Source organism: Myodes glareolus, chromosome 4, assembly GCF_982192425.1.
Source record: "Myodes glareolus chromosome 4, mMyoGla1.1, whole genome shotgun sequence".
Taxonomy (NCBI): domain Eukaryota; kingdom Metazoa; phylum Chordata; class Mammalia; order Rodentia; family Cricetidae; genus Myodes; species Myodes glareolus.
The window spans coordinates 70,944,284-70,957,190 of record NC_142029.1 but is presented as its reverse complement, the minus strand read 5'-3'; the positions used below and the strand labels follow the sequence as shown (position 1 = coordinate 70,957,190).

Below are 12,907 nucleotides of genomic sequence, written 5' to 3'. Positions count from 1 at the left end.
CGTGCCTCGCACTCCCCAGCTCCAGCCCCCGCTGGCGGTGTAGCGGCGGCACACTGAGCGGCTCTGGCCCGGCAGGTAGGTTAGGTGTGCGGGCAGCTGGATACCCACGAGTGGAAGGACCTTCGAGCGATCGCAAGGGATCCCCAGTTGCCGGATGCTGGGACAGCAGCCTCCGCACAGGTGTGACCGTCCCCGCTAGAGGCGCAGGTGGCATGGGGTGGTGGCCAGGTGGACACCTTGGGCCGAGGGGCCTGCGATGTGGACAGGGCTGTTGAGGGGCAGGGAAGGACACCGACCCGGGAGAGCTGGGTCACCACCGGTGCTGGAGGTTGCCTATTGTGGATCCCACATCCAGGCAGAGATGGGAAACGCTGGTGCGTTGCTTTGCGACCTGCGTCTGATCTGACAGTTAGTTACTGCGACCTAGTGAGGGTAGTGGGCCAGCTCTCCCTGCCATTTTTGAAGACTGCAAGAAGGCGGCATGGTTACTTGAGCATCATTAAGAAAAGTCGCGTAAACTGGCCTCCCTGCTTTATTGCCGCGTAAACTCGAAGGTGGTCCCATTGAAAACATGGCCCCATTGCAGAAGTTGCCAGTCTGAAAAGTGGTTGGGGTCAAAACTTGTGAGTCAGCTGAGTTTGTGGCACCCTCAGTTGTTTTGTTAAAGTGCTTGCTGATAACAGCCTTGTGACCCTTGATCTTTAACTGGGATTTTTTGGGGGCATGCATTATGTAATAAAATTAGTGTGGAGAACTCAGAATTCCTTATCCGTCTGTGTGACTCTAGAGAGGTAGCGATGTAGAAGAAGCAAACAGTGGGCTTTACACCACATCGACGATTCCTTACAGAACAAAGTTATTTAAATTATTCCTTCTTTCACTGCCCTGTATATTATGCTTATACAAGTATATACCTTATAGACTGGTGAGAATTAGATGAGAGAACCTCTCCTTTACCCCTCCAAATGTGTAAAAGTCAGAGGAGTTTCTCGGTACAAGGAATCCGAGAGCTCAGGAGGCTGAAGTAGGAGAATTGAAGTTCCAGGCTGCATAGCTAAGACCCTGGGGCTGGGGGGTTGGGGGTGGGACTGGGATGGGGTGGGGTGGGGAATTAATAATATGTAGGCTTTTTGAAGAATATATAAATGCTAACTATTGTTTCTGTGCTTTTTCTTTTAGTTAAGAAAAATATAACTAGTTTTAAGTCATCAAAGTACAATAGTGTGTTTATTTACATATTTACTGATGCTGGGGGAAGAACCAGGACTTTGGACATACTAGGCAGAAGGAATATCACTGAATTACAGCCCAGGCCTAAAGGGGGGGGTGCTTCTTCTTTAAGGCAGTATAATATTTCATGTAAACTTCAGTTTCAAGCAACAATGCCCAAATAACTGAATCTGCAGAGCCTCTGACTTTAAGGAGTTTAGTCCTTAAAATTACATAGAAAATTATTTGAATGTGTGGATGTTTATTACTGTATATAACACTTGGTACCAGTTAAATTGTTTGGTTTTTTTTTTTTCTGAATGATCAGTACCATATATGATGGAGATCCAAACACCTAACCCTTAATATAAATTAATTTTTTTCATGACAAAGTGAGAGAAAACATTTGTGATTCATCCCATAAGCAAAGGACTAAGCCTCTTAATAAATCAGATCCTAGCTGGGCGTGGTGCTGCAAACTTCTGGGCTAGGCTACTTGGAAGGCTGTGGAGGGAGGACGGCCTGAGTAATGGAGCTGGAGGAAGGGGTGGGGGGTAGAAGAGATTTTCAGTGAAGAAACTGAAACGTCCCAGGGGAGAGTGAGCAAAGGATAGAATCAAGACCATCACAGAAAACGTGTAATTTATCCCAGATGTATGAAGCTGTGCTCAGCATCACTCAAGGTGGATATGGATTAAGTATTCACCAAGATGTCTTCTCTTTCCTATTAAGTTGAATCCACCCCCGGGATTCTGGAGAGACAGGTGCCATCCTCCATTGTTATGAGGACACACAAAGCGGTTCCATACCTGTGGGGAACAGCTGAGCAGCCTGCCCCGGGTTACACAGAGTCTCCATCTCAGAGCCTGCAAGCCCTGGGAACCAAACAGCTGTTTTCTTTCTGTCGTAGGTTCAGCGCTCAGACTCATCTGATGACAGGTCCTGACTCCAAGTGACTAACGTGCACCTCTTGTTTCGTGGGCAGCATTCCAGGTACTCCTCCTGCCTGTGCCTTCCAGCAATGTTTGGCTTTTTGTTGTTTTGTTAACTTTTGGATTTACTTCCATGGGAAAGTGTCAGAAGTAGCTGAAGACAGCCTGCTGGGTGGCAGCAAGAATGAAGCTGCTGTCAGTACTGCCCAGGATGGTATTGAGGGTGCTGCTGGTGTTTGGTATGTTTCTGACGCCTCCTACTGAAAGAGACGGTGTGGGAACTAAAGCCGCTCGTGGCTTTTGGACTGGCAAGACCAACTGTTGAATTTTAGCCAGAAGTGACGACCAAAATATTGCCCAGAAGAGAAAAATGAAATACTAGCCGTGTTTGATAACATAGGCTTGACAATAAAAAAAAGGAAACAGGTGTCGCTAGTGGCTGCATTGATCATGGAACCAGACAGCAAAAATGCACAACTGTTAATGCATGTTAGTAGGCTGGTGCGTGTTAGCAGCAGTATTAAGAGGGAAGGAATCTAGAAATGAAGAGAACGGGACTGTGGAAACTATCTGGAAGTCTAATAAAGGGGCCTGGGAACGTTCCTTCTGCGTAGACAGCTCTTTAGCACATTCTCCTCCCTGGTTTCATGTTAGAAGGAATGTTTACAGCAGGGTAACTCCAGTTGCTGTCTCTGGGTGCCTTCCACCCTGTGTTTGAGATGGGGGTCTCTCATTGGCCTGGGACTCTCCTAGGTAGGCTGAGCTAACTGGCCAGGAAGTCCCAAGGGTCCTCCTGTGTCTCCCTTCCGTCTTGCCATCAGTGGGATTATTTAGACACACGCCACCATGCCCTGCTCTTCACCTGGGTTCTGGGGCTCCAAACTCAGTCCTCATGTTTCCAAGGCAGGCACTTGGCTGACTAAACCATCTCCCCGGTCCAAATGAAGGCTTTCCTAACACTAAAAAGACCGGGAATCGCTCAGGGGAGGCTACCCTTGAAGAAGGGCTACACATTGATCCTGTTGCTTCTGGAGACATGATTGGGAAACTACTGGAAGGTTATTAGACGAAGAGTTCCTGAGGGTAGTGTGCTAGCATGAATGACTATGTTGTGAATCCTTATGGGTAAATTGTTAAAGGCATTACTTAGGGTAGTAGCTAGTGTGCAAGCCAGACCTTAGGGCAATAGGCAAGGGAGAAGAAACCCTATCAAAGGTATCTTGCATTATGTTGTTCCATCCTGAGCTTGGCAGGATGATTAATTTAGGTGATTAATGTCTAAATTCAGCATTATATGACATGAAGAGGTTAAACTAGGAATGATATATGTATATTTTCTTCTGCTGCCGAAGATGGCACCTGGGGAGGCAGGTGGCCACGTCTATGCTACGTAAGATCATTGTTGGTCCAGAAAATACCTGCAGCTTTTCTGCAACATTGCGGAGGTATGAGGAGTAAAGTGCCACACACTTGTCGTGCAGGGGCTGCGATGGACCTGGTCCTCAGCGTTGCCGATCACTACTTCTTTACCCCATACGTGTATCCAGCCTCGTGGCCCGAGGACAACATCGTCCGACAAACCATTAGTCTCCTGATTGTCACAAATCTGGGTGCTTATATCCTCTACTTCCTCTGTGCAACCCTGAGCTATTATTTTGTCTATGATCATTCATTAATGAAGCATCCACAGTTTTTAAAGGTAAGAGATTTTCGAGTTTCTGTTACCTTAATGATACAATGTATTGTGAATTTTTCAGTTAAACTGGTTATATGTAAATGAAGTTTTTGAAAACAGCCCCCTGAAGGGGTTGGATGTTTTTTTATAAGGGTTAATCACCTCTTTCCTTCTTATATTCTAAATAATAAGTGGATCTGATTTTCTGCTAGCCTGAAAATCTTACTTCCCCATGTACGTAGATGTTAATTACTTTGCTGACATTGATGAATAATATCATCATGAATACATGTATGTAGTTATTGTGCTATGTAAACATTTTACTCTCTGGCTTTTGTGTGCTGAAAGGTATTTTTGCTATGTGTGTTTTTTCCGGCGGCTGAGCTGGGGAGTCAAGGTCAGCGGTTGAGACTTGTTCATAATCAGCTTGGAACACTTTTCTGTGACCGCCACTGTCATTTGTCGGGTAGTCCCTGGACTGAAAGGAGCTGGTGAGGGAAGTTCACTTAAAGATCACTCCATAGGCTTTACTCCATATAGGCTATACTCAGCGTATAGACTTGATGAAGAAGAGAAAATAACTCAGAAGTGAAGGTACTTGCTGCCTTTGGTTGGTATAGAGGAATGTTTCTCTTAGGCTTTCCTGTGTATTAAAGTCTTCACAGGAAAAGTTTGGAAGTTGGCTTCTTAGTATAAAAGAGAAGTTAGTGGGCCTGGAGAGAGGGCACAGCAGTTGAGAGTGCATGTTTCTTCTGAAGATGACCCAAGTTTGGTACCCAGCACCCATGTTGACAGCTCACAGCTGCCTGAAACATCAGCTCTCTGGGGCCTTCTGGTCTCTGCAGACGTTGCATTTATAGGCACATATCTACACACACACACACACACACACACACACACACATTAAAAAATAAAATATGAACTAGAATTTGAGGAAAAGAGAAAATTGAGGGTTAAGAGTATAGTTTGGTGGTAGAGTTCTTGCCTAATATGAGCCAGAGTCCAAGTACGGACAGAACATATTTAAAAATCCACCCCCAATCAACTTTACGACAGTTGTGTTGAACAGATTTTGTGACTTTTGAATAACTGGAACTTTCATCTTCAGAATCAAGTCTATCGAGAGATCATGTTCACAGTCAAGTCTTTGCCCTGGATTAGTATTCCCACCATTTCACTGTTCCTCCTGGAGCTGAGAGGTTACAGCAAGCTCTATGATGACATCGGAGACTTCCCAAGTGGTGAGCAGATACTGGGGGATTAAGGACGTTGTGTTGTTTGTTCTCTTGTTCTTTATTCATGTGTATGTGCATATATGGTCATGTATGAAGCAGGCCAGAGGGCTACCTCAAATGCCATCTTCAGGAATATTCTTTACCTCCTGGGTTTTTTATTGTTGTTTTTTGTTCTTGTTGCTGTTGTTGATTTGTGTGTTTGTGTGTGGGGGGGTGTGTGCTTGGTTTTGTTTTGTTTTGTTTTTTGAGACAGGCCTTCAGTAGGTAGCCCCGATTGGCCTTGGACTTAAATTGAGCAAAACCACACAGAGATCCATCCGTCTCCTCTGATTCCCAGGTGCTGGAGTAAAAGGCATATGCCACCTGGCCAAGTCTAGACAGGTTCTCTCATTGGCCTGGAGTTTGCCAGTTCGTCCAGACTGTTCCTACCTCACCAGTGTGGGACTCCAAATCCACATCACCACAGCTAGCATTTTTTATGTGCCTTTTAAGAATCAAACTCGGGCCCTCAGGCCTATGAGACAAGTACTTTACTGGTGAACCGTCTCCCCAGCTGGCTTGCCTGCTTTTTCCCTTCTCCCCTTTCCTTTCTTCCCTCCCTCTCCCCTTTCTTTTTCCTTCTCTTCTTTCTTGACTGACTCTTGCTGGGTAGCCCAGGCTGGCTTTGAAATTGTCAAGATCACCTCCATGATTGCCTTACGTTTTCTTTCTTTAAGTCTCCAAACATGCCTTTTTCTCCTCTTTTATAACTGCCTGGTTGTTTTGACTGTTCTGCTCCCTTCCGCTTATGTCTTGCCACACACGTGGACTTTAACTCCACTGTCATTTTTAAAGTCAGTTTTTGATGACATTGTGCCTAAGGAAAAACTGATCAGGGGTGGACCCTTCTGTGTGTTTCTTAAGACTGCTACTTCAGACTGCTGGGAAAGTAACTCCAGTAGTATATGAGATGTAACTTAAAAGTCACAGTCTGCTGCCCTGCTGTTTGTCCATATGTCCTCCCTCCTGTCTGTCTTGTCCTCCCTCTCATCTGGGCCTGCCTACTTCTTGGATTTCATTGCAGAAACAATACTGTGTATGCAGTTCGCATTCTGATAGTTTAGTAACCGTGGTCATGGTTTCATATCTGTAAATACTGTCATAGAGCATATTAATTATAGTAGTCCATTGTGTCTCTGTTCAGAATTTAGAAATTGACCCCTACATTTAGAGCTTGAGACTTCCTTCTTTTAAAGGTAGTCTTGCAGCAATGTGGTCTCTATGTAGTTCTGAAGTTCCTTCAAGACGTGTTCCTGACATTCAGAACACAGGAGGGCAGAGCAGCGTGCATTGAGAGGCGTTGACAGTGAATGAGGGAGTGGGCAAAATCAGAGAGAGGGCATTCTGGCCATGTTGGGAGAGTGTTAGCCCAAGACAGAGGTAAGATGCTGCAGGCACCGGAGGAGGTTGAGTGCATCGGCCTGGTTGGAGAAAAATCACAGAAGGATGAGGCTGGAAATCTTAGAAAAGGACTCATTGTGATGTGAGTTTCTGGAGTGACAGTAGTTCGTGGGAAATTGAGTTCCAGGTAAGGAGGCAGTGCACAGTGATAGGATTTAAAAAAGCTAAGATGAAGAAAAGCAGTGGAACTGTCCTCTATCAGGGGCTTCTTTGTAGCTTAATTAATACTTGTACTAGAAAGATGACTCCGCAGTTAAGAGGCCCTAAGTTCAGTTCCCAGCATCCACATTGAGGGGCTCACGACTGCTAGTAATTCCAGCCACACGAGAACCAGAACCTTCATACGTCCATGCACATATTACATACACATGGTTAGAAATAGTCAAGTTAATAGCTGGGCTGTGGTGGTACACACCTTTAATCCCAGCACTTGGAAGGCAGAGGCAGGTGGATCTCTGTGAGTTTGAGGCCATCCTGGGGTCTACAGAGTGAGTTACAGGACAGCCAGGGCTTCACGGAGAAATTCTGTCTTGAGAAACAAATAAACAAAATAGTAAAGTTAAGTCATAAAAAAGAAAAGAAATACTGTCTGGGCAATTTTTATGGTTTTGTATACCAGCTAAAAATTTAATTAGAATTACAAAATGCAAGGTAGAACATTTCAAGTTGTTCGGTGAGGGGAAGTTGGGATGGAAGTGGTTCCAGGTAGTGAAGGGAGATGATATTTTAATGTGTTGATTGTGTTTGATTTTAGGATCTCCTTTTGCATTTATGTGGCCATGTAGGAAGGGAACGCTAATTGTGGAGACAAACTTGGACTCTTGTTCTGTATGGTCTCTTTTAGGCTGGATTCATCTCGTTGCTAGTGTGGTATCGTTCCTGTTTTTCACAGACATGCTGATCTACTGGATCCACAGGGGCCTGCACCATAGACTGGTCTACAAGGTAGCGTCATTTAAAGGGCAGAGAAGGGGGAAGATATCACACATTTCAGTATTATAAAGTCTGTACTCTAGACTGTAGGGCTTCCTTTTGCTTGTATTAAATACCCAAGAAGCTCTCCTGGTCGTCATCATAGGGTCTCTGTGCATTTTATTTATGGTTTCCTTCATGGACTTGGAGGGCCTGTTGTACAGTTCTAACTCTGGGAGTAAAGAGGAAGTGAATTCCAGTTAGGCCATATCTGTACCAGGAGTGAAAGCTATGTTTGCATATGGCTCTAACCGTATCCTTTTTCTCCTCAGCACATACATAAACCTCATCATGTTTGGAAGATCCCCACTCCATTTGCAAGTCATGCTTTTCACCCTGTGGATGGCTTCCTCCAGAGTCTACCTTACCATATATACCCCTTTGTCTTCCCACTGCACAAGGTGGTCTACTTAGGGTTATATGTCTTGGTTAATGTCTGGACAATTTCTATCCACGACGGTGATTTTCGTGTCCCCCAGGTCTTAAGGCCGTTTATTAATGGGTCAGCTCATCACACAGACCACCACATGTATTTTGACTATAACTACGGACAGTATTTTACACTGTGGGATAGAATTGGGGGCTCTTTTAAACATCCTTCCTCCTTTGAAGGGAAAGGACCCCATAGTTATGTGAGGAAGATGGCAGAAGGAGAATTCAACAGCCTTGCAGAAAATGGCTGTAAAAGCGAAAAACTGTGCAATGCAGAATTTGCAAAGACTAAGTAGATTATTGCCCAACTATTAAGTACTTTAAATAAGGAAATAATCTACACACAGCCAAGATACATAGCAAATAAGTGGTGTTATTTGACCCTCAGCATTGCGTGTTGTGCTGAGGAGCAGTCCTGACAAGAAACTGAGGGAAGATGCTGGGAGCACCAAGATTGTAATCTCGTGGCTAATGTGTCAGGCATTGGCCCAGGGACAGTTTGTGTCTTTGCAGGCCAGCAGATCCGCAGCCTGTGCAGCCCCAACAGCAACTTTAAATAAGGTAGAAGATAATCTATGGAAGGAGCTAGTCTGTGTTCTTTTGCCTTAATCCACTCATATACATTAAGGGAAAAATCCACTGTGCTTAACAATACTGAGACTAGCCAAGAAATACTAACATGAAGATGGCTCCTGTCCCAGGAGCGGCTGCCTCTGCAGTGGCGGTGGAGGACTTGCAGGACTTTGTTCAAATAGGAGCATCAGCCCGAACTATCTGATACACGAGTGGCTATGTATATGGTTGATTTAATGGCTGGTTAGTAAGATTATATTATCTTCTTATACATAGGTGCCTCTGGAGCGTTATCAGATTTGAATAATGAATAAATACTGGTAATTGTTTAAATGTCAGCTCTTCATGATTCAATCCAGATATGAGATTACTTAACTGAAGATCTCGATGCGTGTCGTTTAAAACTACTGTTTACTAAGCCTGCAGACACGACTCCAGATAGTGCTTGCTATCAACTTGGGGCACCCAGGTGGCACATCTCTTTTTAATAAAGTGGATGCACTGTGCTTTTATGTATTTCCAAGTTACAAAGCTGACTTTTGACATGAAGGGAATAACTGCCAAATACTTAAGTCTACCTGAGATACTCTTTGAAACCTCATCCTCCATTTCTTCCCCTTCCTACTGCTGAAAAAAAAACTCTCAGCCCCATGAAGAAAGGTGGGTGCTGGAAGATAAGTGTATTGGTGTAAACCTATTCTATTGGCTGTTTATGCAAAAACCAATAAAAGTTGATCATGACTGCTGTTAGCCACTTAAACGTTATAGCACAACACATCCTTTGTTTAAATTAGTGTCACTCTGAAGACAGAGGTGATGTCGGTTGTAAAAGCTGAGAGCTCCCCAGATGCCCAGGGTCAGACTGCTGGACGTGAGAGTTACTACAAGGATCTCTCACTCAGCAAACCCGTTCTCATTTGCTAGTTGAAATTATCAAGTGCTCTGAGGGAGTAGAAATGGAAATACTCTCTGGGTAAGAATCTAGATTTCCTTTTTCCTGGAGATATAACCACGACCCCTGCTTCCGAATACATAAGCATCACTAAGATGAATCCCTCGCCCAACTCTTAGCAAAGGGATCCTCAAGATACACTGTTTGATACTACATCAAGAAATGGAACATCCCCCCCCCCCCAGAATGGAACATCTCCATCATCCCTTCTCCCCAAGGCTCAGGGAACATCAAGGAAGAATCCAAGGTGAGGGGAGAATACTGTGAGACTCTGAACATGTGAGACCATTGTGCTTATGATCTCACTGTAACTGTCTGTCTGCACACCATCCAAGCAGTGAACATTCCAGCGTGGATGGGGTGGAGGGGCTCCCAAGGTCCCTACTCTAGATGGGGAGCTGTTGACAGCTGATGGCTGCTAGGGAAGGGAGAGTCTGTTTGCCGTGGTACACTCTCCAAGTTGCTTTTGTGCCAGTGGGTGGCCCTGTACCTCTGAGGCTAGGGGCAGCTCTAATTAGACTCTGGCTTATAAAGAAGAAAAAGCAAATATGAAATTGGGAGAGAGATTGGGAGAAGTTGGGGGTAGGAAGGATGGTGTGGATACGATCAAACTGCATTGTGGATGTGTATGAAGTAAAGATTAGCTAAGTAGAATTTCAGAGGCAAACCTGGGAAGTCATCTTCAGCTTCACCTCAGCAGTTGCTGCTAGGAGCCTTGGAGTGAGGACGAGTGGGTCACAGCGGGTGCGCTTTACAACCTTGCCCCTCATAAAAGATGAGCCACTGCCCCCAAGTAGGGTCAAGCACAGGGAACGGCAGCTTCTGCTTCCTGGCTTCAGCGATGAAGTCCTCATTGGGAGTGTGGTGGAGGCGACCTTCCCCTTCCCACTGGAGTGTGAAGAACATCGAGCTGAGTTACAGGAATATAAAAGTAAAATTGAAAACAAGACGTCGCTCACTGTGAATTATCTTTAATGAGGTAAAATAGCTAGTATTTTTATTGTTGCAGCATCCTTTTTCAAAGCATGTCATAAGCCAGTCTACAGTAAAATTTAGAAACAAAATAGAAGCCGGTCCTCACTCCCCTCCCTCCCCAAACAGAATACACTTCGCAAGGACAGGAAGTGTATGATCCAGGGTTAGTGGGCTTGACCACCAGGGCAGGGTTTGGTATCAGAACAAAAATATTCATAAAAATTTGTTTAAATAATTTGCTTTGTGAAGATAATTGTTCAGGGGACAGATGTAGCCTAATGGTAGAGTGTGTGCTTAGCTTGTATGAAGTTCTCAGCTTCATCTCCAGCCTGGCAAAAATGTTTTCTTCCTAAATCTCTAAAGTAATCTAAGTGCAATAGACTTTAAAAAAAAAAAGTTATATTCCAATTTCTTTAACTCCTAAGTTGAGCCTGTCAGATTCTTCTGAACGTGCAACCATTTGTCCTTTTTATAATGAGATTTTTTTAAAACTTGGTAAGAGTCTTAACATTTTGATTCAGTCCCCTGGTCAGACATGGGTTTGGGTACCCATTTCTCAGACACCACAGCTGAACGGTTGCAGGCATCAGAAGTTAGTCTTTTGACTTGGAGCCCTCTGTGCCCTCTCACGGAGCCAGCTTATCTCATAGGCTTCTGTTAATCTCCATTACTTAGGTCTCTTTCTTTTGATATTGTAATTTGACCCAGCCATTCATTTGATAAAAAGTTGACCCCCTAACATGCTACTAAAGAAACGGATAGAAATTTAGCATACATCCAGCCGGTGGTTCTTGTCTGTATGCTGCTTGCTTTCCTAAAGTTACATGCGCCTGTCCTAATTGTACAGTTCAGCCTTAACATTTAAATACTAGTGCCGCCCTCCCCGGCCCCCACATCAGGCAGAACATGTCCTTCACCAGGGCGTGCGTTGTCTCTCTCTGCAGTTCCCCCAACCTCAGGTAACCACTGATCTACTCTGTCCCTGGGGATTAATTTTGTCTGTTCTAGAATTTCACTTAAATTCAATCGGATGAGACATACTTATGTGTTGAGCTGCTTTTTTTTTCTTTAGCTTAACATGTTTTGACATGTGTGCTGTTGTATTTATCAATAGTTCATCCCTTTTAATTGATGAGTGGTGTTCCTATTACAACATTATACTGAATACTGTACTACTGTTGGCAGATCTGTGTATCTGTTGATGGATATTTGGGTTATTTCCAGTGTGGAGACACTTTGAATAAAGCTACCATGGACATTTGTGAACAGATCATTGTGTGGAACTGTGTTTTTATTTCATTTTGTTGTTATTTCCTCTCTCCCTCTCCCTCCTCCCTCCTTCCTTCCCTCCCTCCCTCCCTCCCTCCCTCCCTCTCTCCCTTCCTCCCTCCCTTCATTCCTTCTGTGTTTTCTGAGACAGGGTTTCTCTGTTGTAGCCGTAGCTGTTCTTTCACTTCCTTAATGCTTTATAAGGAAAATGTTGAATTTTAGTTAATGGCAACTTGACAGCATTCGTCTTTCCTTGTTACTGCATTTCACGTTCTTCCAGGACATCTTCACCTCCCCCACAGCCCGGAAGCTGTGGAAAGATTCTGTTGTCATTGGGCGGTTTTTGTTTTTTGACAAGATTTCACTCTGTGACCCTTGCCTCCCTTCCTTTCTCTTCCTTTTCCTTCCCTTGTGGTTAAAAGTTCATTCAGTTCCGTGGCTGTGACTAAGGTGAGGCACATTCCCCTCCATTCTGGGGTGTGACTGGTAGTCGTCTGGTGATGTTGGAAGTTTCGGTCCATGGTTATGTGGCTCTGTTGGGCTCTGGTGAGATAAAAGATCATGCCAGGGAGCCTGTAAGGTGCAAAGCTGCTTGCCTCACTGTGGCCTGAAAGCACAGAGCAAATCCAGTCGTTTCGGTGGGCAGAAGCCCCTTTAAGTTGTCAGCTTTTTTCTTCAGATTTGATGCACTATTTTTCAAGAAATTTGTTCCCTTTGCTTAAGTTAAAATTTTTCTGCCACGAACTTATTTGAACATTCCCCTATTAGCATGTCAGCAGTGCATGCTAATACTTAACTCATTGTAGTACTGATTGGTGTTCGGTTTTGTTTCTGTTCTTTTGTTTGTTTGTTTGATCAGTCTGAGAGGGATGTTTCTGGAGGTGTTTACCCATGAGGCATTGTGCAAGTTGGATGCTTCACGGAGTCACTTTGCACAGTGCGCGCCCATGCTGAGTGCCAGGGAACACGGTTGAAACACCGTAGTTCAGCTTCAAGCTACTGTGCCTTATAAACCGCAGTGCTTACAGTGCACACAAAGCCTTCTGCTCGGACACATGATGGCCTGTGGAGAGCAAAGACGCTCAGTGTGTTTCTCTTGTCACCCCTCTGCATGTGACTATCAAATTAGTGTGAATTTTGTCAAAATGTTTGATTCAAAAGTTGCCGTTTGATATGCTGACTTGAGTGTCATAAAGATTGCGAAATGAATTTGGGCTTCGGATTAGAACAGAATTACTAACAA

General features: G+C 44.4%; 1 protein-coding gene across 2 annotated transcripts; it reads left to right on the top strand.

Annotated features, from left to right (window-relative positions):
- Positions 1–11,665, top strand: Sc5d (sterol-C5-desaturase). 2 transcript variants are annotated; one of them, XM_048416802.3, is made up of 6 exons: positions 1–75; positions 2,120–2,202; positions 3,623–3,840; positions 4,925–5,057; positions 7,336–7,436; positions 7,736–11,665. In XM_048416802.3, exons 3-6 carry the CDS (start codon positions 3,631–3,633, stop codon positions 8,189–8,191), a joined length of 900 nt encoding a protein of 299 aa, XP_048272759.1. In that variant the 5' UTR covers positions 1–75; positions 2,120–2,202; positions 3,623–3,630; the 3' UTR covers positions 8,192–11,665. The 2 variants fall into 2 exon arrangements, with proteins under 2 accessions (XP_048272759.1, XP_048272758.1); XM_048416801.3 differs by having other exon boundaries at positions 22–180.
- Positions 11,666–12,907: the final 1,242 nt, after the last annotated feature.

Coding starts and splice junctions, on each gene's coding strand:
- Sc5d (XM_048416802.3), top strand. CDS start 3,631: ATGGACCTGGTCCTCAGCGTTGCCGATCACTACTTCTTTACCCCATAC. Junction 3,841..4,924: donor AGCATCCACAGTTTTTAAAG/GTAAGAGATTTT, acceptor TTTCATCTTCAG/AATCAAGTCTATCGAGAGAT. Junction 7,437..7,735: donor ACCATAGACTGGTCTACAAG/GTAGCGTCATTT, acceptor TTTTCTCCTCAG/CACATACATAAACCTCATCA.